At 42.1% G+C, this 24162-nt stretch overlaps 1 protein-coding gene across 2 annotated transcripts in view; it reads right to left on the bottom strand.

The window, feature by feature from the left end:
- Positions 1-24162, bottom strand: part of LOC101068827 (rho GTPase-activating protein 6) — a 58771-nt gene that overhangs the window by 22345 nt on the left and 12264 nt on the right. The window contains exon 1 of one of the 2 annotated variants that reach the window (XM_011606126.2): positions 11722-12083. The exons of the other annotated variant lie outside the window; for it this stretch is intronic. Coding sequence (XP_011604428.2) covers positions 11722-11763 — 42 coding nt within the window. The 5' untranslated portion in view covers positions 11764-12083. Of the gene's footprint in view, positions 1-11721; positions 12084-24162 lie in introns of those variants that run through there. 2 annotated transcript variants of the gene reach the window in all.

Here is a 24162-nt window from a genome sequence, read left to right as displayed (position 1 = left end):
TTCACAAGATTCAAGGAAATAAAAAGTTTTCTGTTTGACTTTTTAGCTAGCTCTTCCATCACTGCTGCTTATTTCACTGGGCGAATTTACTCTCACAGACGGCAGGTCTGTTTGCTTTTCCACATTTTCGTACCACTGGCTGGAAATCAATCCGGAAATAACATCCGTAGAAAGTCAAACTGCAACTCATTATAGAAATGATGTAATGACTACATTCCGATTTTTTTTCTTCCCGAGGCAATATCGAATTCCAAAGGTGATTGGAGGGAGAGAGGGAGAGACTTGCTCCCCGCCCTCGCTCTGCTCACTAGCAAAATCCCCCCAATGACTTCCCAACTGCATCTAATTATTGTCTTTAGGTCATTTATCCACACAAACACTATAAACGTTGCCAAGCTGAAATAGTATTGCACCACATGGATACTTTTCTCCATATTTTACTGGAGCTATAGTGTTTTGCATTAAGAGATTCATGACTGCTTGGCTGCCATTATTCAATCAGTCTACATGTGTGCACATTATATCAGTCAGTCAGTCAAATTGGTTGCGTTAGTGGCCCCTTGGGCATTTTTTTCCCATCCAAGATTTTGCAGTTGGAGGGCTCAACTCTATCAACATCGTGGGAACTAGCTCGCACACAACCGCGCTTCCCAGAGAGCCACTGGGCCACTCCATCACTCACAAAATATGAAACAGATAAATTCAGAGATTAGAATTGGAATTTATGCCAAAATGCCACAAGGCACCAAGCCTCAGATGTAAAGGAGAATGCAACTCCAGAGGCCTCGCCCCCTCACCCTATCTGATGAATGTCTACAGTTAAAATCGCTCCAGTCAATAATGGTCTCAAAATCCATACATTTGTGCTTCACAAGTGTCACATGGCAGCTATAGGATGAAAGAAAAGTCAGGAAGCCTTTTATAGAATTGTTGCTTTGATGCAACCTAATGACCAAAGCGTTTCCAGACATCTCAGCCTACACAATGAATTCAAGAATTTCTGGCAATTAATTTCAACCCCCCCAATGTCCTTGGTCTGTCATTGCTCCAACAGCTGCCGTCAAGATGCTGTTGTCAGCTTCTGAACAGTCTCATGTCGTTGTGGATGTTTCTGCAGGGGGGAGCCCAAAACTTCCTCGGTGCAAATATCCACGCTAACGTGCTGGACACATGAGGTGAGTTGGCATTTTTAAAGGAAGCTTCTGTCGCTGAGGATAAGAGGGACTTCCTGACCGTTGTACGAACAGAAAAAGTGCGGACAGAGTTTAAATGCATGGATAACTCATTAAACTGTGTGTGCGTGTGTGTGTGTGTGTGCGTGTGTGTGTGTGTGTGTGTGTGTGTGGCTTCACAGATCACACACTCCCCAGGCTTCAGATGATGTTTTCATGAATGTAAGCGAATAAGCTGATCCTATTAGGGAATAGTTGGGGGGTTTTTCAAGCCAGTGGCGAGAACATGAGCCGATAAAAGTAAAGCGCGTCGCCTTGGATTTTCCCTTGCTGCGACTTGTTCCGTCATATCTACTCAACACAGCAGGATCACAGCAGAGTCTCTGTAAAACTCCCCCGTTAATCCTGCACGGTAGTTAAAGAGCCGGGATTAGAACCTGACGGCCCGTTCCCCGTTGCTGATGGAGATGACAGAGACGTGGTCGCTTTGTGAGACACATGGTGGAATTTACAGGGGAGCTCAGATGTGCGTGCGTGGGTCACATATGCAGCTGCTTCATATGTTCAGAAGATGTAGTCCACAGGTGGAAAAAGAAAAAGACTGGGCATGTGGAACAAGTACAGTATGTGCAAATGCAGCACGTCTGCATGCATGTACCTGCTGCTTTCCTACATGGAATATCATGTGGAGTGTGTGCGGATGTTCATTCATGCACAAACAAACACCCTCTGTGAAATATGTACAAATGCCCTGTGACCGTGTTGATTTTTCCAGTTTGGATCAAAGATGACACTTCTCTATTCTCATATGGCGTTACTGCGTTGAACCCGTTTCTGCGTCTCAGTGAAGAACAACTCAAGGCCCTCCATTCCGCAACCCAGGGTCTATTCGGGAAGGTCAACAAGAAGCCCCCTACCCCCCTCAATGTGCAGCTTCCAGTGTTGAGTGAGTCTTCCATGTCTACGCTGGAATGTTTGACCAGCTGAGACATGGTGAAACGAAAGCCTCCGGGGACCATCAGTGGACCAGCAACTGCTCAGCACTTACATCATGTCGGATGAATGTGCACGCACAGAAAAGAGGCATTTCTGCACGTTCCTTTTTTAATCTCCACTGGCAAACCTGGTCCTCTCTGTTAATACTTGGATTGTCACATGTGCCTAAATAGACCACAGAGCAGCCATTTAAAGAAAGAAAATAAGAATGCTGAAGGAAACTAGTTAGGCTATGCTTACTTTTTGAATGCAGTGAAAGCTAAATTTACCATTTAAGGTTCTAAATATGGCAACAGGACATGCCAGACCCTCTTGTAGGAGGTTCAAAAACAGAACAGACAAGAACCTGAAATTGTCTACTGCAGCAATATGATGTAAATCAGCAACAACAAAGCTTCAACAATGAAGCGTGTAAGAGAAAACCCTTCAGAAGTAATTAAATCTCCGTTTAAAGCCATCGGCCTTGTTTCAGCCCAGGAAGTTTGAGCCAAGTGTAACTTCCTCGCCACGCCCGCCACGGCCCAGCATTGCTTTGTTCTCTTCCCCGGCCAGTGGATGTGACACTGCGTGGGTGTGCGCACGCCGGCCGTGCATGTGGAACACAGGTCAAAGTGGGGTCGGCCGGTCCATTATTGATTTCCTAGCGGAAAGGGAACGAACAGAAGGCTCGCTCCGGTGCTGACACCCAGCCCATTTTAAACTGACCGAGAGCGCGAGTGTGGAATGAGTGTGTGCCAGTAAAGAACTCTGTAAGTGTTAATGGTAATTAGTAGGTCAGGCCAGTATGTGATAATGTGGTGTTTAATTAACATGGCAAAGCACTTATCACCTTCCCACTAACACTTATCCATGAAAGCAACAGATCGCGTTTAAAGTCAGTCTTGCACTTGTGAGCAAGAACTTGAATAGCTGATCACAACGTGTACCAAAATATGAGCTAGCAGGCAAAAAAATCCAAAGCTACCCCACAAGATTCTATGTTTACACCCTTACAGGCCTTCTCCCTCTACACTTCCCATTTGTGTTGATAAAAAAAAAAAAAACTTTGACGTTTTATGAATTAGCATGTTTTTATTTATCTTTACCTCCAGCTGGTCCTCAAGGACCAGCAGATTAAAGAAATGCTATGCAGGAAACACATGCAGAACAAGAGGGCGGATCAGAGCACTTCAGGTCTGTGCTTCGGTAACAGAGTTATGATTTTAGGCAGGTCAAGGTCAGGCGACAGCGCTGGAGTCTGCTTAAGGTCTCAGCAATGTTGTAAATTAAAAGCATGACTTGGCTTTAGGATAGTGGTTTTCACTTGTTTTAATGGGACTTAGTTCCCTGATGACACATAGTTGTCCCCCCTTCTGTGCTGAGCTGTTGGACATACGTGATCCCAGATTTAATTTGGTTATGGTTATGAAAGTTTTAATGGCTCTCAAGAAGCAATCCTTTCTAGGCCTACTTTTGCCAAACTTGGTGAAAGAAGCCTTTCATACAATGTGCAGGTACCCACCAGCTATCATTCAACACCATTTATAAGGTCAGCAACTGTGCTTAATCACTCCGAAACGACACGGAACTTCCCGCTCTGTTCGACCCGTTTCTGCAAATATAAAAGATAAATGGAGCCTCACATGGTGGCTGCAGCTACATCAATGAAAAGCAGCATTATGACATCGACAGGATTTCAATGTGAGGTCAGCTGAAACTTCTGTTCATTCAGGACCCAACGGCCAGCATCACAATTTCTATTAGACATTACGCAACCATCCATCCATCAGTCAGCGTATGAATTCCATGTTTCCTGTTATTGCTCTATTATTCACCTTCCAGCACACAGAGGACTTTAATGTTTTTACTCATAATGTTGCAGTTGATTCACATTGCTGGCGATTTCATAATCACTTTTTATCAACCTAGACGTTTATTACTTATCATTCACTCTGAAGACATTCTTTCCTGATAAAATAATGTAAATTGCAAAGAATAAAACTACCAAATGTCAATTTAACTGACTGACGAGGATTTAAGTATCTGACATATATTGAATAAACTTAATTGAAATCAGTTGGATTTTGTCATCTTTAAACACATGTGTTCACAGAACTGTGGCTACTTTTTACAACTCTGAATAGAACAAACTTTTTTTTCAGGTAGTGCTTCTTTGAATCGTTCAAATTAAGTCCCAGAACTAAAACAGACGTGAGGACAGGAGGAATATTCTTGGACTAATATATCGGAAGGTAAACAGTGTGCGTGTCATAATGAAGTGTGCAGTACTTTCGTGACACACTTGTTGATCTTCACATTCCAGGGCCAAGTCTGAAAGCAGCTAATCTAGTCTTAGTCAAAGGGCCCTTGAACTCCAGGGTCTCAAATCTGCACACAACACACACTCACAGCTTAAATACCTGGACACACACAGAATGAGTTTGTGCCATTTGCAAGTATGTGCATACCAGGCAACTAAATGCACCCAAAATATAAACTGTCCTTGGTATCCACGGCATTTGCGTGTGTGTGTGTGTGTGTGTGTGTGTGTGTGTGTGTGTGTGTGTGTGTTATTCTTGTCACGAAAATCTGTTTTTCCTGGCTTCTTTGCTGTTATTCTTTTCCTGGCTCTAAATATTTCCTTCATCGGGACTCTCTGAGTTGTCATTAGCATGAAACTTCAACTTCCACCTTCAGTTCAATCATCATCGCCTCCATCTCCCCGGCCTTGTTTCTATTAATTCATCACTTGCCATGTTTGTCTTTCATTCCGATCATTTTTTTTATGCTCTCCACATTTGGAAAACAAAATCAGTTATGATCAATGTGGCGATGTGAGCTAGTCACGTATGCTTATAGCTCTGAGCATCATCTCATCTGACAGGCCAAGTGACTAAGAATGAAGGTATTTATTCTAAAGCAGGATGTGCCACTTTTCACCTTGTGGTGACTTGTTCACCTTCATTTATACTCCTTATGAAGGCTGCCTTGGATAGATTGAAGAAGCAAACTTGCTCGAATATGCTGCCAAAGTTGTGTAAACCCATTTAGACATCTTAGCAGCAATCACTGTTATTCTGCCATGTTTGGGGGCATATTTATCTCAATTTCATCTGTGTAAAAAAGTAAAGTGTTCCCTGCACCGCACTTAATCCAGGACTTTACTCATCAAGCTGGAAAGGTCACTTTACTGCTAAAATATTTCCCGCGCTACAAGCCCATAGCTAACAGCAGCCTTTGCAATTTGAAGTTACAAGACATTTTCTTCAGACTCTAAAGGCTCATTTAAGCTCTGCCCAGGGAAACAGAGGGAACTTTTTACCCCATCACTGGGGTTTCATTTCATCCCTGTTTCTGCATGAACAAGTGTTGTAATACCACCAAATGTCACGGGAGGCAGCGTTGAGCACAGTTCAGTTAAAACACATTCAACAAAACTGGTGCACATAGAAACAATTTTGTTTCCTCTTTAGATAGAGATAAACTGAAAAAAAAGAACTGGGCAGAGTTTAGACCCAAACTAAGTTACCTGCATGACAGAAAATGGACAACGGTTCATTGCATGATCTACCAAAGTCAGTAGGTTGGATACGAAGTTTGTTGAACCCTATGATACATGGAAAAACTTAATTGAAATCCAAATGTATCTTTATTTTACAATAGGTGAGAAATAACCAAACATAATATATTTAAAAGGACAAACAAATTCAATTTCTGAGACAGAATAGCAGCTTTGATGTTAAACACAAACTAGTAAAAATCCTTCTTCAGCTATATTGTATCAACCTATATTGTATCAAGCAACTATCCCATGGTAAGTTTCCAGATAAATTCATTTTATAGACAGAACTTAAGTATTTAGTTGCACTCTTTCAAACTGAAGTCATCTTTGTTGATATTACTCTCAAGCAAACTCTTGAGAAAGACGTATTCCTGTCTTTTGGTCAGTTCTGAAGTAGCTAGAGTGGATTTTTGAAGGACAGCACAGTACATTCTTGTGATTTCGTCCTAGTTCTGCTTTGTGTGCATCATTCATTTACGTGTGCCCCATGTGAGTGCGTAAAAGATTTGTTGTTTAGATGGATTTCAAAATACCCAAGATGCCAAACTCAATTAGCTCTGACCTGATTCCAGATTGTTACATGCTTCAGCTTCGCGAGCATCAAAGTACATACTTTTAGAAATTCCCAAGCTCTGATGTAATAATTCACATGGCACTGTGGTGAATGACATTTACCTAAACAGTCAAGAAATATGCCTACCCTTTTATTGAACCTGATCACCAACTCCCTCAACTTTCTCTGCAGAAAGAAACACCTCTGGGTGAGGTCATGAAGAAAGCAAGCGCTCCAGCTGTAAATCAAACTCCTTCAGACATCTACAGCCCATATTTCGCTCAGGCCTAGCGAAAGAGGTATCACACCTCCCCCGGCAAGGAGATCAGATCTTGCCAGAACTTTCCCTACTTCGTTTTCCTACTCAGCCCTCGACCATCTCCATAAAAAGACAAGTCTCAAGGAGGGCGGACTTTCTCTTTGGTTGTTGAAAATAAAACAAGCGCCTTTTTCCCCCTGACAGGGCCTAGAAATAAAAACGAGGGACGGATGCAATTTTGAGCGTTCCCTTTTCCCTTGGCCACGTTCTGACAGCTCTACACAGGCATTAGATGACCGTTCGGAGTGTGAGGTTCATGAATGCATTGGACTGTGTGTCAGAAAAGAAGAGAGGCATGATAAGAGGTCAGAAAGCCCTGATCCACTGAAAAAATAACAGCTGAACTGAAGGAGTTTTTATCTCAAAAACAGCAGAGAGAGAGAAGAAAAGACAATAATTCCTAGTAGATTCATTGTTACGAACAACACACCTACGTTACTCTGTCAGGAATCGCATAAATGCTCAATGCCACACACCCCCTCGTGTGCATGTAAGCGTGTTACAAACGGCTAATTATTTTGCTCTGTGGAGCGCCTAAGGGTTGTGTTCATTGATGAAAATTGTCATTTGAATAGACCTTCAAATCAATAAAGTCTTTTCATTCATCAATTATGCCGTACAATAACTGACAGGGCTCTATTTTCACAATTAGCTCTCTGCCAAGGTTGTGCGGTCTGTCGCCGGAGGGTGAGGCAAGCTTAATTACGCTAATCTGAAAGCAATAATAATAAGTCTTTTGCCAGGTGATTTTTACAAATGTTGACACAGTGGCTTAGGATTTACCAGGAAGATGTTAATACTGGAATTCTTGGAACTGTCCTGCACGTCCTTGTGTCTATGCAACACAGATTGTCCCTCACTGAAATGCAAAAGGGCTGATTTCGGTACAATAAGGTATACCCTTATTTATGTGGACACCCCCATGTTCATGTATGTATATTGACAACATGGATACTGGACACAGAGTCTTGTCAGCACTGTTAGCAGAACAGGAATTGCAACATTCAGGCCTCGACTCCACACATGGGTGGAAAATAGAGCCCAGAGACGAGATATGAAGCTTTGTGGCTTTTTGTGCCAGTGCTGTTTGTTCTAGGAGTGGCACTGGAGTAAAACAAACACACCTAATGCAAAAGAACAGGTCACCCACCAACAGGTGTGGAGGTTACAGTGGGTCAAAACTTGTGCTGGAGGAAGAAGCAGAGAGGGGGGGGGGGACAGGAATTTCTGGAAAACAATGATTTGCATAGATGCAAAATACGATGATCTATTTGGAGGGGTGGGGGTGGTACTCGCTCAACCAGGCTGACAGGAGTCCCTGGATGGTGAGTGATGAGAGAAGTGGACAAAGGGAGACACAGGAGGAGGACGATCAATCATTTTGTCAATATTTCCTTTGTGTTGCGCAGCGGTGGCACATTTGTCAGTCCTGCAGGGTTTGAGTTGTGACCTGCAGCCGCCCTGCATTTATGGGGTCGCTTACAACTTGTGACAGTTCCACCTGTACAACAAAGTCTTGAGACAAAGACGTTCATTGTTCAGTCACTCAGACCTCAGAGCTGGCTGCTTTCCATCCAGGATTACTTCACTCATATCCATTATTGTAAAACACACTCCACTGTAATTATATGACATCCAGGTTTTGTATTACTTCACCTATGAAACTATACAATTCTGCAGCTGGCAAGAGCATCAGCAAAACAGCAGGCTCCTTTTCCCAAGAGTACACCTTTGAAGGGTAAATGTCTTTTACCTGTCAGGCTGTGGAAAAAGCTCACAAGAGAAATGTAAAAAAAGAAGAAGGGGGTGGATGGAACAGGTTTTTTTAACTGCTGTTTACACTAACAAAGGTGCACTTTTGTCAAATCAAGACAGCGCATGTATGGAAAATATATTAAATATGTGCCCTCACATGTACTGACATTGAAGCTTATTCAGGCAAGTTTTAGCATGCTCATTAGAAATAAGCAACGTTACAATACCTGAATAAAAAGATATGAATCCTTTATTAATTTTCTGGGAAAGTAACAAAATAGACCATGAAGAATTTGTTATGAGGAACTCTGCTTCAAATCAAAGGAGAATTATTCAGTGTTGTGTTAGCATGATGCCACAAGGAGGATACATCACGCAACATCAGCACAGCTTTCCTGGAGTGGAGGACAATTAATGTTTACACCATGGCAACCATGGGCAGCTGTTGCACACCTCGGAGAAAAATTGGTCTGGCTAAGCAGGTCTGTCGAAACAATTTGGCCACCCTCAGCACCTGGAGGGGGCATAATTCTTGAGTAACAAGAATGCATTTTGCTTTTGGGCTGTGCTTCATTGTCATTATCTTTTGACTGCATTCCAGTATGATGTTCAACCTCAGCATTGAGGATTTATGAGACTGCAATGAGCAGTCTGGCTGAGAGTCCATTGGTATTTAGTTATGATGCACTGGCAGGGATATAACCCTTCGCTATTTGTTGCTTTTGTGCAATAAATGTGCGGTTTCATGGGGAAAGATGACATATATTTACAATCAGCGAGCTTTGTGAGCATTTTGTTCTGTTTGTTTTTCATCCATAAAGCTTCTGTGGCCTATTTGATCAGACACACAGGGGAAAATGTACTTAAGGGTGTATCTAATTTTCTATCCCAGGTTAATCAGACAGCAAATAAAGAAAATTCACCTGTTAGGAGTGGCCACAAATGCACTTAACTGTCAGATACCATTTCAATAGAGTAGCACATTCCAAATAGATCTTTCTTTTAACAAGACTGTAACACGTTCTATTGGTTTGGGTCTTCCTTTCACTCTTTTTGGAGGATCACTTATTCCCGACACAAGTAAGGAGCATAATCCCTGTCTTGTTTTCTTAGTCTGTGCCAGGTAGATCTAGCTAGACTTAAGTAGAATACCTCCGCAGAGTGGTGCCCAACAGGAACCATAACCCTATTGATTCCAATACCTTAACTGACTCTACAGCTTCTGTGTGTCTGAGCTCTTCATCCTGACCCTGACCCCCAAAATTCCACTAGGCACGTCTGCTCTGCGCTCCCGCCATGCCGCAGCCGCCAAAGCTTATCATAGCCATGAATATAAGTCCGCCAGGTGTGGCAAAGCATGTTGGCAAAGCTATGTTTGATAGAATAGATCTTATTTTTCACAGAATCTGCAGTCAGACAAGAAGTTGGATGCAGCAACAATACAAGAGTGACATCCGGGGAAAATCCAAATGAAAACGCTCGCAGATGCTCAAAGATATCCAAACATTGATTTATGTAGCCTATGCAATGTAGTGGTCCATTGCAGAGTCTGGTATTTAACAAAAGGCTTGTGCTTAGAAAAGTAGCATGTAGATGATGCTGTCGATGGTACAATATGTTTGCACCTGAAATAGCTTGATATGCGAGAAGAAAGGGTGTGGCAATGTTGTAGCTGTTGTGTGAACTATGCGGGTACATTCCATGAGAACTTTTCCAGCCGTAAGCTCAAAATCCAGTACAAAATGCAATTTTTTTTGTTTTTTTTCAAAACACAAAAGTGCATGCTGTAAAGTTAAAGGTGCACTATGGAATCTTGAATGACACCACATCCGTTGACATTTGAAATTAATCCAAAACAAAACACTGTTTCTATAACTCTTGAATGTGCATCGAAAGTGAATCTGCACTACGCTAGCATTGCTAAAATGGCTGTTAACTCCAGCTGTTAGGTGTTGAACATTTAAAATTTTTATTTGTTTTATATCTCTGCGCATTTTAGCCCTGAGCCTCTACCCCAACCATCTCGTCAGTGATTGGCTGGATGGTGGATTGTTCTGTTTTGGTGCACCGCCTGTTCCCCTGGTATGTTTTTTTTTAAAGTTGACAACCCCCGTGTTGTTTACAAAAATTCCTACTTTCTCAGTGTATTTAGGGGGCAGGCAGCTCACGGATCAACTGGAGATGCAAACAATTTTGAGACAAAACTGAAATCAAGCTGAAACCACATAAGATTGCACCTTTCATGTGTGTAGGGGCGCTATTGATATTCTGAATATTTTTGAAGGTTGAAAGTTGTTTTTCTTGAACTAGGCACCAAACCCACAAATGCTCACATAAAGGGCCATGCGATGAACTGGCAACTCATTCTAGGGTGGACCCTGCCTTCGCCCATATGTGGACCCTCCCCGTGACCCCGAAAGGGATAAAACAGTCAAGAAGACAAAGACGAAAAACTGTTTTTTGTGACTTATGTGTTCGAATTGATCAAATGACACGCTGGCAAACACGTCTAATTTGCATTCCCATTAACTGCGGCAACATACCACCAAATTTAAAACCAGTAAGATGTATTTTAAAACACTGCAAACCTATCAGAGTATGAATTGTAATAGGGAATTTATCTGCTACGCCATCTCGGCTTGTGGTCAGTAAGTATTAGACACCATCACTGTTGGCTGTGTGGTGACAGGTCGCACCACCACAAGCACAAACCCAGACCGCAGTGTCCTCTAGCTAAGCCAGGGAAAGAGTATTGTTTTCCAATCAGAGCTCATAGTTTTATGAGGGTTTCCAGCCACAGTAACATTAGTCATAAAGATGGGACAGGTCACTGGAACAGGCGGCAGAGAGACTCCTCATGGGAGGAGGAGGAGGAGAGGGAGATGCCAGAAGGTGCATGGCAAAATGCACCACGCAGTGGAGGTTGCAACAGTCTTTGGCGCTTTTATGTAAGCTGTTCTGCAATGTGGCGACTGGTCGCTTAAGATCTCAACCCTTCGCCGAGCTGCTTTCTGAGCAGAAGTCCCCACTTCAAAACCAGGAAACATGTGCGGTCGTGCGCACCACATGTCACTTCAGACGTTCCATCACATGAAGTTGCTTTCCATTTTCAAACACTGACTGTTATTTTTGTCAGCGCTCACAAAGGTCCAATTAAAAGAAAAGCTAAACACAATAATGCAGGTATGCAGTGCTGGAAAAAATGAATAATTCTATGTAGAAACATCAAACTCTACAAGTTAACCTAAAATAAACATCTCTCTCTGTGGTCCAGACATGAGCGCACGCCAGACGTGTACACAAGTGCGCTTAAGCTCTCAGCACGCCATATCAGCAGCATTCAAGTGCTTCTAATTAATTTATGGCCAATAAATCGAGTACTTACGAGATAAGAATTTTGCCTGTCAAGAAACACGGAGTCTCCCATGGTCCACAATAACTATCCACATATAGCACTCAACCAAAAGGAAAGGCAGCAAATAATAGTCCCGTAAAAATAAAAAATAAGTATAAGGGGGGAAAAGCCTGTGCGTCGCGTTGGAGACGGAAAACGAGGCTTCACGATTCACTTGTTCCTCTCAATCACAGACAGACTTCGACTGTCTTTTTCCATTAACAGTTGATGTCTTCACAGCAGCCAGAGTCGCGGGTCACAGAAGCCTCTGTGCCTGACAGGACGGTGCGTCATGCGTAACGGATCCATACTGCGCGCTGCGCGGACTCTGATGCGGCTGAACCGGGCGAGGAGAAGCGCAAGTCGTCAAGTCCGTGACGCCGTGGAGTTTCCGGCAGCAGATTTTCAAAATAATACGTTCAGTTCAGAATTCAATTGCGTAAATGTATTCCGTATGCTTTCTTATGCTTTGGCGGGATTTCCTAAAAGATGCCCCCAAAGCATAAGAAACCACGGGGTTTAAAACAATGTGTAAAACGCCACTTTGAATTGGTTTCTGCAAGTCTCTGACAAACATACGCGGATACGCTTGCAAACAAACACAAAGCTGTACATTCAGGCGCGCGTTTTAGTGCATGCACGTTAGATTCAATCATCAACGGATGCTGGATTTGTCATGAGGAATCAAAGCAACAAGTTTTCTGTCAGACACTAATATTTAAGGTTAGATTTGAAGTAAAATAAAGGATGTGCAGGATGTGTGAATTCCCAAGTGAAAACGGGAGAAGCGGAGGAAGTTTACTTTGACAATCTGAGCTGACAGAAGTATGAATTCGGTGCTTTCAATTACAGGACACAAATCCATCCTAAAACACCCCAGAGTATAAAATAAATCTAAGCTCTATGATAGTTGACACAGAGAAACAGATCTAGAAGAAAGAGAGGCGGCCATGAAGGAGGAGAGCTTAGGTTATCAACAGTCAACAGTATGGGCAGGGCTGCTAGAATACTTCACTATAGTGACCTACATGGATCTTTTATAGATTACATTGGATCCAGGGAGTTACTTTTAGGGAGAATTCGATTTTTATAGGTACATTGTTGCTTGTTTGACAAATAAAAGAGTAGGAAAGTAAGCAGTCATCTGAAAATAAGTGGACCAAAGCTGTAAATTATGTGAAATCTCTGACAAAAGAACCCCCCAAAAAATTGTTTACTGAGTTTCGTCAAAAATTGAGGTTATTTTTAATCAACAGCGGTTTTAGTTTTTCCGTGGTGTTAAGGAAACCATGAAAGCAAGCTGCCTCTGCTTGTCTTATGCAATCATTAATAAGGAAGCACCACTGAACAGTCTGACATTTGAACACATTCACTTCCAAGATTTCAACTCTTGTTTTCCAAGGACCCAAACAAAAAGTGCGAGCTAATGTAATTAATTTGCCATTCTCAGCTCTTTTTTTTATTGCGAAAGACACAAGTGCTGTACGCTTTCTTCTGCAACTTTCAATAACCAGACAGAATGAGCCGCGGAGTTAATAATTAAGAGAATAATCCTGGATTCCTCACTGATAGTGCTGTGACCATGTAAAGAATTACAAGAAGTCGAGAGAAATGTTCCCTTTCAAATCTGGAGATAACAGACTAGGGAGTGACTCAACCAGCTGAGTTCTGCTCAGAGCTGACAGCAAGTGGCCTCCAGTCAAGCTTCACCAGATTTTTGAGTTGTTTTTTCAATCAAAATGATACGTAGCAGTAGGAGTGCCTTGAGATTGTGTGCATTCAAGTGACCTGTGAGAGAAGGAAAAAAAAGAAGGAATGTGCAAACATCATGTCAGCTTTTGATTGTACGAAAGATGATTTACACACATTCTCAGCATTTGGACGCAGGTAACTTTGTCTTCAATCTGGGTTAAAAGTAACCACAAAGCAGCTGGCAGCTTTATGCCTAGGCTTATATTTCTTTAATGATTGCCTTCCAGGGGTTGTTGCTACTGTACTTTTTTTTCACTCTTTAAATGGCCGCACGTACGTGCAGTGTCTGGTTTGCTTGTTTTCCTGGGTAATTAGCTCCCTATTAAACCATGGAAAAGGTTCAAGAAAAGCACATGGAGAGAATCAGGTCCAAATCCTGATACAAAATGACACAAGTCAACATTTTGTTAGATGACGTGGAGGTGACTGGAGGGAGGCAATGGATGTAAAGGCTGTTTTCCCCCAGAAAACACAGACTGGACCTAAGCTGCAAGGGTAGCTGCTGTGTTTTATGGTCCTGTAGGAGGAGCCCATTGTCTCCTAAAATGGTGTTTCACTGGTCCCACTGTGACCATCACACATGCACACACACACCCACACACACACACACACACACATGCACACACACTACACAGCCAGTCAGAGACGGAAGAATTCCTGGAGATGAGGGAGAGGAAAAACAAGAAGTTAATGCGCAAATGTGTTCCCGCATGTGGCAACTGACAGGATATGAAGCAGCACTGCATGTTCAAACATGATATTCAGGTTTGCAGAGACCACTGGGCAGAATCTGCACCTCCTTTCAGCTCACTGCCACTTCTTCTCCCACCCTGAACTGATGCTGAAGGCCTATCATCAATTTCAAAGCCCACTCCGGAATTTCCACTGTTCCATTTGGCACGGCTGGTGTGTGTTGATAAGGCAGATCCCTGCGATAAGGTGCTGAACTCTGTTAGGGGCAGCTCTGAACCTGGGGTGAAAGACGTATTTATAGCAATATAAAATTCAAGTGAATCCAAATGAAGCTTTCCAATATTTCCACATCTACCTACATTTCCAGAGCAGTTGAGAAGGCGAGCTGCAAACCGCCAATGTTTACATCGTTTAGCCAGGCGGCGCGGCACCCTCCTTTCCAAAGGCCGAATGCCTGAGTTGTGAAATCACTCCATCGAATGGAAAGTATTTGCTTAAAGGGCTTTAGGACCATCCAATAAATGACAGGAAAAAAAATCCTGCGTGTCCTTCAATCTGTTTAATAAACACTCGTAATAGATGTCGCAGGGCGCCGATCAAAGTGTGTGTCGCCAAAAAGGCAATCTGAGACAACACTGGGTGCACTGCACATGTGCAGCCATGTCTGGGGGTCGGAGGGGAGACCTTTGACCCCATCAGGAGCTTTGTTGCTACTGATAAACATGGAAATCTTCAGGAAAACCAAAACGTCATCAAAGGCTTTCCCCAAGTTTTCTAGAGTCTGATAACAGTTTAGACCAACTTCACAAACTATGTTGAAAAAGTAAAAAATCAGTCATTGCGGGTAGGTTTTACGTAAACACTGGAAGCCAAAATTGGGAATTAAGTTGAATGAAGAGGAATAAACATTTCAGTTGACGTCATGATTAATTATTCCCAGTAGAATGTGGGAATCATTGGGATTTTATTCAAGTTTATTTCGACTTTTAAAGCATCAGTTAGCATCTTCTCATACTTTGATCAAAGATGGTGGAATAAATCATTATTTGATGCCTAGATTTGAATTAGTACTGGACGCAGCAGTTTCACTTCCTGGCTGCTGTCTGACGTTCAGTGAGCATTTTAAGATGTCTGCATTTATAATCTGCAGATGAGATTGGCTCATCACTGAATATCACCATATCAGGGAATGTGTTGCAGCAGAAAAGAAAGAGAAATTTGCTACGACTGACAGCTGAACACTCGGTGGCTCGTGCTCTCACTGTCTCCAACCTATAGGACCACATATGTCACTCAAAATGAAGACTTAGCGCCTAAAGTCAAACACAGCTGGTTTGGGCTGCAGACTGACATTCACAGATATCTGGACCTTGTATTTGTCAATGAAAAAGAAATTGAATGTGGCCAGTGAAGAGGAAAAAATATAGAACCAACTGACTCCAAAAGTGATTCTTCCTGTTTTTCATAAATGTTATTTAATACAGTGAATGAAGAAAAAAAAAAAAAAGCTCAGTGAGATGTAGCGTTACTATCAGTTTTTCTAGTGTTTTTCTTAGTTCACACCAAACACACATAAGAGCCAAGTGTTTCACAAAGAGATAAATTCTGGACCTAACTGTTTGACATGCACTCTTTATTCCCGACGCAAATATTCACTAATAATCGGTCCAAATCTTATAAAAATATTTCAAGAATGATGTCACAGCTGTTCCCGATCCAGTTTAAAACTCTAATCAGATGCAGCTGAAGAAAAGCCAACACAGCGACAAAACAGACTTCAATGCATGGCAGTTGTGCAGCTGATAAAAGAAATGAGAGCAGAACCTTGAAGTGCGGCCCCCTGTTTTTCTGCTTGAGTTCTTTGACTTTTGCCCCTTTTTTTCTTTCAGATGACGAACTCTCACCTAGGCTTCACAAGTTCATTTAAGAACGGGTGCAAGAGATATAAAATGAGGGACAAGAAGAGGGTTGTGTGTGTGTGTGTGTGTGCATGTGTGTGTGTGGGTGGGGGGTAAAACCTGGGTACACATAAATGAATTTACAGCAGAAGCTGAACAAAATGGCTCAGAGGAATGACCTCACAACTGGGGAATGTGTGTGTGTGTGTGTGTGTGTGTGTGTGTGTGTGTGTGTGTGTGTGTGTGTGTGTGTGTGTGTGTGTGTGTGTACAAGAGACAGTAAAAGAAAGACAATTGGTTACCCTGCACTTGGGAGGCAATCTATACAACAATATATATCTTATCTGTCTCCTTTAAGCGATAACGTTACCCACATGAAAGATTTTTTCTAGAGGAACCAATCACTCAATGTCCAGCAGACAAACACACGTGCACACACACACACACACAGACACACACAGAGTGTTAAGACCACGTAGGTCTGGATTCAATCTGGGTGCTTCCATCGTCTGGCCATCCCATTTGGTCTAAATTCCCCATACTGTGTCCTGTAGGCCTGTATGGAGGAAACAGGGGGTTGGGGTCCGGGTGGGGTGCAGTCAGCCCACGTGCAGGCACCTCGTCCCCACACCAGCTCCGATCGACTGAGTTTACTGAGGGAGTCTAACGCCACTTTGGTCCAGAAGTAGCTTTTATTAATCATTTCTAATAGTGTTAATTTAGTAGTAGTAATTTCTACCACATTTTTATAAAACTCCTTGAAGCTGAACATCTACAGTTCCATCATTGCATCATGCATCGCTGCATGTTTCATCATTATCTTATTATATTGGGTTTTATTATTCTTACCAGTCTGTTTTATATAAAGTGCATAGGTCTTTCTAAATAGATATTAAAAATCTACATTATTTTAAATCATCATTTCATGTTGCAGTAAGTTAATTGGACATGTGTTAAAAAGTTGACTGTTCTTGTGCGTTTTGTTGTTGTAGTACCATGTAGCACCAGTAGGCGATACATGTCGTTTTCTTTTCATTTAATTAATTGTATGTCTTTTTTAAGTTATTTCCTGGAATATGGTTGATATTTTTCAAACTAGTATGTAAGAAAAATGCAAATTTGGTTTTCCTTCTTTTAGCACATAGAAACACGTGTATAAGACTCTCTAATGTTTATTTCAGCATATTTAACATATAAATGTGTGAGATTTAGATGTTTGTTGAAACAATTAAATAGAATCTATAAATAGATCCTGAGTGATGAAAAATCACTCTGAACCAAAAAGGTTTTTTTCTGTGTGCGTGTGTGCACAGGTGCTCTCCATGTCAACAGGCGTGCCTCTCAGAGCCACAGGTTTTCATCACCTGACTTTAACTGACGTCACTTCGGAGGAAGAAATCAAGTCCTGGGTTTGTCAAGTCTACCCTGTGTGTCATTCCTTCCACTCATCTCTTTATGTTTATGTGTGCCTGCTCTCGTCTTCCTCTCGCCACGCTCGTGTATCTGCTGATCTGACCTTCCGTCCGTCCATCCATCTTGCTGCTCTGTCAGCCGGTTTATCTGACTGTTTGGTTGGCAGCTTTGTGAATCCCAAAGTGCTGGCTGGCACCTTTAAATTCTTGTCTTTGTTTATTATGTGTTCAAGACCTGAAAAGCTGTTATTTTGCTCACAGGCCATTTTGCACCAGTAACTTGCAACCCAGATCCTTCTACTTTTATTGATATCACATGTGGTGGTAATCCATTTTGTATGCATTTGGCCCAAGAGAGGAATGTTTCAGACATTATAGAGATAAATGGTCCCAAAAGATAATAGTTTGTGCTAGTTTGCTACAAATCACTGCACAAGCGTATTATCTCTGGGTGTTGAGATGTCGGAGTATCTGAATATTCTGAGTTTTACACCAAAATAAGTTAAATATTGTTAATTTTGTAACTTGCTGCTGTCGAGTCTCGCCTGACACTGTTTTGCAACACACCTATAAATTTGTACATGACGTGCTGTGTTATTGTCATGCACATGATGCAGGATAATTTCTTTCTCACCGAGGTCACGTGCACAGCAACCAACCCCCAACTCCCCGAACGTGCACCCCAGTTCCTCAGTCATCATGATAAAGGCAGAGTTTTACAAATAAGCCCTCGTCTTTCAGCTCCGTCTCCTCCACTTTAATGCACATGTGCGTGCGACTACGCCTGCACACCAAGTGTCCTTCACCTCCTACGCCTTCGTAATGTTTTCTGCCACAACAGTTGCCATGGCATCACAGCCGGCCAGCTGTGCCAAACGAGACAGTAACAAGGACGTGCGCATTTGCGTGATAGTGCCTGTGTGCATCTGTCAGCACATATGATACTGTACATTAGCGCACCTGCCTTTTTAGCCCCTTTGATATGCTCCAGCTATTTTAAACGGTTATTTTTTTATTTTCTTTTTTGCCATGAAGCACTTGCATGGTGTCAAACCCTGCTGAGTAATTGCAGTCATTTTGGGACTTTTGTGTGCTGCATTCAAAGCCAGCAGGAAAGTAGAAAATGGGCTCTACTTGTTGCTATAGCACCGCAGTGAAAGATTCTGGGTCATGATGGGGAATTGGGGAGAGTAATTTAGGCCAACACGCATGCAAGAGAGCAGATCTGGAGAAAAAGTCAAGGTGTCCATGTCTGGAGTCCATCCAACGCCATGAAGACAAAAACGCTGTTGACAAAAACGTGCAAGGATCAGCGAAAAACGCAACCGAGTCTGCGTCGCGTAAAACAGCAAGGTCAATGATTTTCTCCGACTTAAAACACTTCCAACAAATTTGGACATGTCTCCTTCGGGAAGAGTGGAGGTAGCTCCGGAACATTTCATCAGGTCTCCCCTCTCCTCTGTGGCTGATGCTGTCTTGCATGATGCAGTGAGTTTAGATTGACTCCCAGCAAACCAAAACAAAAGGCCACTGAGGAGTGTTTCTATTCAGCATACCTCCAGAGACGGGGTGAGCCGGTGGGGGTTGGAATGGCTCAACTAATAGAATAAAGTGCCAACTGAGTGATTAGATGTGAGTGTGTTGAATTTATCATCTCAGCCCAGCTTAATGATTTTCTCTTTCTCTCTCCCTTCTCTCTTATCCAAACATTCTCTTTTTGCACACAGGCTAACATCTGCCATCATGGATATTATATGTCGTTTCCTCCTTTGTATCACCGCCAGGGTACGACAGACGCCTCGTTTCTAGTAAGACAATAACTTGCAAAGCAGATCCTTTAACGTTTGTGCATTTTATCCACGTTACATGTGGTGGCATTTTATGTGCCTTTGGCCAAAGAGAAAAGTGTTTCAGACATTATATATGGTCCCAAAAGATCCCAAAAGACTTTGAGTATTTTTAGATCAGAAGCAAAGGTTTGCAGCTATATTTGTTGAATCTTTTTCCTCGTTACCTCAGGGGAAAAAATATTGAATAACGGTGCAAATGAGCTCATGCAGGAGTTTATTATCAGTGTGTGTTGCATTCTGTGATGTCATGCCTTGATTTGCCTTGTGTTTAGGCTAGGCTATTTTCTGTATAAATGTTTAATTTGGGGCATTTATGCTCTTTCTCTATTTTGTAAAACAAGCCTAATAGGAAGCTGCCGCCACAGTGAGTCATATACTGTGCACAGATGGACAAAAACAGTGGCACATTCTCATTATCTTTTTGTTTTGTTTTTTTATGCAAATGCAGTAAAATTAAACAGGATGAGGATGTGCAGTGAGCCGGCAGAGCTTCAAGTGCCTTTATATCGGCTTGTTTCGATGATAATCAACTCAACCCGGCTGCCATTTTGGTCGCCTGCAATGCAAATCAAAGTGCACAATCTTTTCTGCGTCAGGTGTTGATCAGTGCACATTAGTTCACGTTTAATCTGAGTAAATGCGTATCTGACCTGTTTCTGGGATCTGTTTTTGAAACAACGTCATGTAGCCAAACATGTGAATATGTTACACGGCCAAAGATATATCAAACGTTCAAATTTTAAGAGAATATATTTTATCAAAGACTGAGCCAACCGGCCTCAGAACTTCTCAGCTCAGAGCATAAATATTTAGGCAGCAGTGTAAACACAGCAGCCTTCTAGGAATGCTGCCTTCTCTCATGACAGTGATGCTTTTATTCTTGAGCAAATGGCCTTGATTGTGATCATTATTATTGTTATTATTATTGCTGATAATAATAATAAAAATAGTCCTGCCAATTGAAGGAAAATATCGAAATCATGTCATTATACAGTCACAGGAAATGTGCTAGACAATTAGATTGCTAATAATCTTATGCACTATATAGGTCAGTTTAGGGTGTGCAAGTGTTGCCTTGAAGCTTTTTTAAATGGCTCAAAACTGAGGGGAAACATTGTGCTGTAGTTTTGTGTGTTTAGTTGGATTGAGAAGGAGGAGGAGGCCCACACATCCATCTCATCCCCTTTGCTGTCGTTGGAATGCAGCCAGAATCCAAGCTTGACGCCCCTGTTGGCCACGCCCACACTTGGAATCACACTCCACAACACACTGGCTCTGCTCTTGTCCGTCTTCCTGCTAGGTCGAGTTAACCACGAAATAAGCAGATGCCTGCGCAAACACGTCCAGTTTGTCACCTTTTCTGGCCAACTGAAGGAGTACTCGTGAATCACACAGTCACCGCGCTCGTCCTCACACACCAATGCAGTGTGAAGTTTTGTCTGACTTTAAAATGTGGACAAAAAAAACAAGGTTTCCAGCACTCGGGACTAAATATCAATGATGCTAAAAAGGTTGCAATATTTTTGTTAAATCTATGATATGTGTGCGACAAATAAACAACTAATGAACCAGCTCCAGCAGGCCTGGACGCATCTATAGCCTGGAAAATGGGTTTTTAGAAGTCGATACTCAACAACACAGAACAACACAGATAAATCAATCTTTCCATGACTTTGAAATGATTGTTTTGGATAATTTTGCACTTTATTTGTCACCATGGCTCCATGAGGTTCTTCTCAAGACTTCAGTCCCCATTTAAGTTATTTGGGGCATCTTAATTCAAACCAAATTTTAGCAAATCTAAAGACAGGCAGATGGTGGTGTTCCTTCCAGGAAAATATGACAATGTTTATGCCTTGCAAGGATATAAAGTGAGACTTATGCAGGTGTTCGGGTGTTGTTGTTGTGATTTTTTTGTGTTAATTCATTTTATTGGCTTTTCCATAACATGCACAACCGTATCGGGGGTCAGACATTCAGTCAGATGTCAGTGTTGGACCTGCAATGTGGAGTTATTCACAAATGTAAATACCTCTTTCACGTTACAAGCAGGCATAATGTCCAGTGAGGTACGAAGAACACCATAAGTGACGCTGAACACCTCTCAATGTCTTGGCCACTATTTTCAGTCCCATTTATCATCAGAGCCAATGTTGTTTTGCTCTTTTCCACTGCAGAGATCTCACATTGGCTGCGTCATTTCTCTTAATGCTGACGCTCCAGGACGATGCTTTCTTTGTTCTAGCCCCCAGAGCCAGGGTCAGCGCTGTGTTTACATCGTCATGTTGTTGTCATGGCAACAGACAGATCCTCGGTATGAAAGTCAGCAGAGTTGGCTGCAGATATTTCATTTCAATGATGAAAAATCATGAAATGGAATTGGGGGTATTGATGATAGACTGAAGTATTGAAATTGCAAATAATATATGTATTACGGATTTTTTTAATGAAATACTTTAGAACAACATTAGAACATAAGCAGGGATGTATAGCTGATGTTTAGCCCCAGCATCACAGTTGTTATACCAGATTTAACAGCTGTTGGGACTGCATGGCACAGAGGTTCTGCTGGTCCAAATCAGTGTGAAGTGACTTAAATGACTGCATGGAAACGTGCAAAATGTTTAGAAATAAAAAGTGGAGCAGGAGCTGCACATTGGCTCTGGCACACATGCCGGATGACTGTGGTAACTCATTTCAGAGCCTATTAAATCCCCATTAACACACAGCCTCCCCGCTAGTCTGTGCTAATATAATCCAGGTGTGTGTGTGTGTGTGTGTGTGTTTGTGTGTGTGTGTGTGTGTGTGTGTGCGTGTGTGTGTCCTTGTACTTGGTACATACTGAGTACTAAAATCCACATTCTTCTAGCAAAGTGATGACATTTGTGAGGAGGAGGAAGTGAAGACATTTAGGCTGGTCCTCACAACATCAAAGGTCTGTTGGAGGATTAAGAGGAGGCTTTAAGGTCGCGGTTAGATTTGGGTTTAGGATGGGGTTAGAGTCAGGGTTAAGGTTGGGGGGTTAGTTGGGATGGTTAGGGTTGGGTAAGTAGCTTGGGAATGCATTATTCTTATGAATGTCCTCCCAAAGATAGAACTAAACAAACCAAAGAAACACAAACATGTGTGTGTGTGTGTGTGTGTGTGTGTGTGTGTGTGTGTGTGTGTGTGTGTGTGTGTGTGTTACTTCCACTCTATCTTTCAGAAATGTTCTCATTTGATGACTTTCCCTACCCTCAGTATATATGGTGTATATTTTTTTATTGCAGGTAAAACTATATTATCAATTGCAAAAAGAAATCTAAATTACCTCCATCTGTGTGTGTTTGAGAGACTTACACGCATGTGCGCCATGCTGGACACACGTCCATCCACATGTCCTGTGTGTATTCCTGAATTATACCCAGTGACTGCTGGGATGCCAGCGCCATACGGACATACGTTCATCAGGGGAATGTACCAATGCATAATTCAGGAATCTCAGTCATCTTTAATACACATCAGTTCAGGCTCAGCGCTCCTAATAACGCCTCTTCTGCCCCATCCAGCCACAGTATTTCTGCAATATAAGTCATTTGTTCACAGGAGATACCTTGAAATATAACTTTACAGTTAAAAATAATAAGACTGATGATGAAACTAATCAAACACAACAGTGAGTTAAATTGAGGCCTAAAGGTGCTGAGGCTGATGCTTGCGTCAGGTTTCCTTCGCCATGGGGGCCATCTCTGATCACATCAGCCACCCACACTTTTTCTTTATTTCAATTAAACCAACTGTTGCTTCTGCTGGAAGTGTAAACGGCATCACTTCCTGCACTGGTGGAATGTTTCCAGGAGAGACCTCTGTGACTCCAGGTTCTGAGAGGAGCTCCGGAGCAGATGTGCTCTCTAGACGAAATCCTTTATGTGTCTGATAACTGGAACCAGCTTTGACCCTCTGGATTAGAACATTTAGTCTTAGAAATTATTGCTCTCTCTCTCTCTCTCTGTTGCTCTCTCTCTCTCTCTCTTTCCCTCTCTCTCTCTCTCACACACACACACACTGATGTTCTGGGAAGGCACTCTCCAGGAGAGAATATGATCTGTGCTTGGAAGTGATGCTGTTCCAAACTGTGCGCGCGTGTATGTGTGTGTGTGTGTGTGTGTGTGTGTGTGTTAGTTAAATATATTTTGTGACAGTACAATCAGCCCCAGTGGTCTCATATAAGAATATTTTGCAAGTGTGTAATAACAACATTGCAGGGCCATATTTTCTTCACTATTTTTGTTGTTGAACGGCTCAAACTCTGGGGGAAATGGTTATTTAGAGTTGATTATATGTATGTTGGGTTGTATAAATGCGGTCACCAACATGGCTGTTATGTAAATATTTGCAGCCTCACATATTTTCAGCCTGTAAAATCTCCTTTTAAAGGGTTTTTCGGGAGAAACGGCGCATCCGTGGGCTTTAAACAGTTTTCCTTGGCCCCAGGGCAGTAAAATTTGTTCAGAGCGCAGCTGGTATCAGCTATTGTAATGTTTTTGTTTGATACTTATGACATAGAGTCGGAAAAGACAGATGTGCACAGCTGTGACTGGCCATATTGCAGACCACCCACATTTTTTGCCGTGACTCATCGTTGCGTTTACCAACTCATTCGCTCCTTCTGCTGGCAGGAATAAGTTATTACGCTCACACACATTAGGATGATGCAGTTTTCCATTTTTAGCCTTTTCCATACATATAAACAGTTTAATCCATTTTTTTTCAATATTGACAGAATTTGTGGTGTATATTTGAATGGTTATAGTGTCTGTGGGAACTGCAGCTACTTTATAAAAATGT

Source organism: Takifugu rubripes, chromosome 8, assembly GCF_901000725.2.
Source record: "Takifugu rubripes chromosome 8, fTakRub1.2, whole genome shotgun sequence".
Lineage (NCBI taxonomy): Eukaryota > Metazoa > Chordata > Actinopteri > Tetraodontiformes > Tetraodontidae > Takifugu > Takifugu rubripes.
This window is presented reverse-complemented; position numbering and strand designations above follow the sequence as displayed.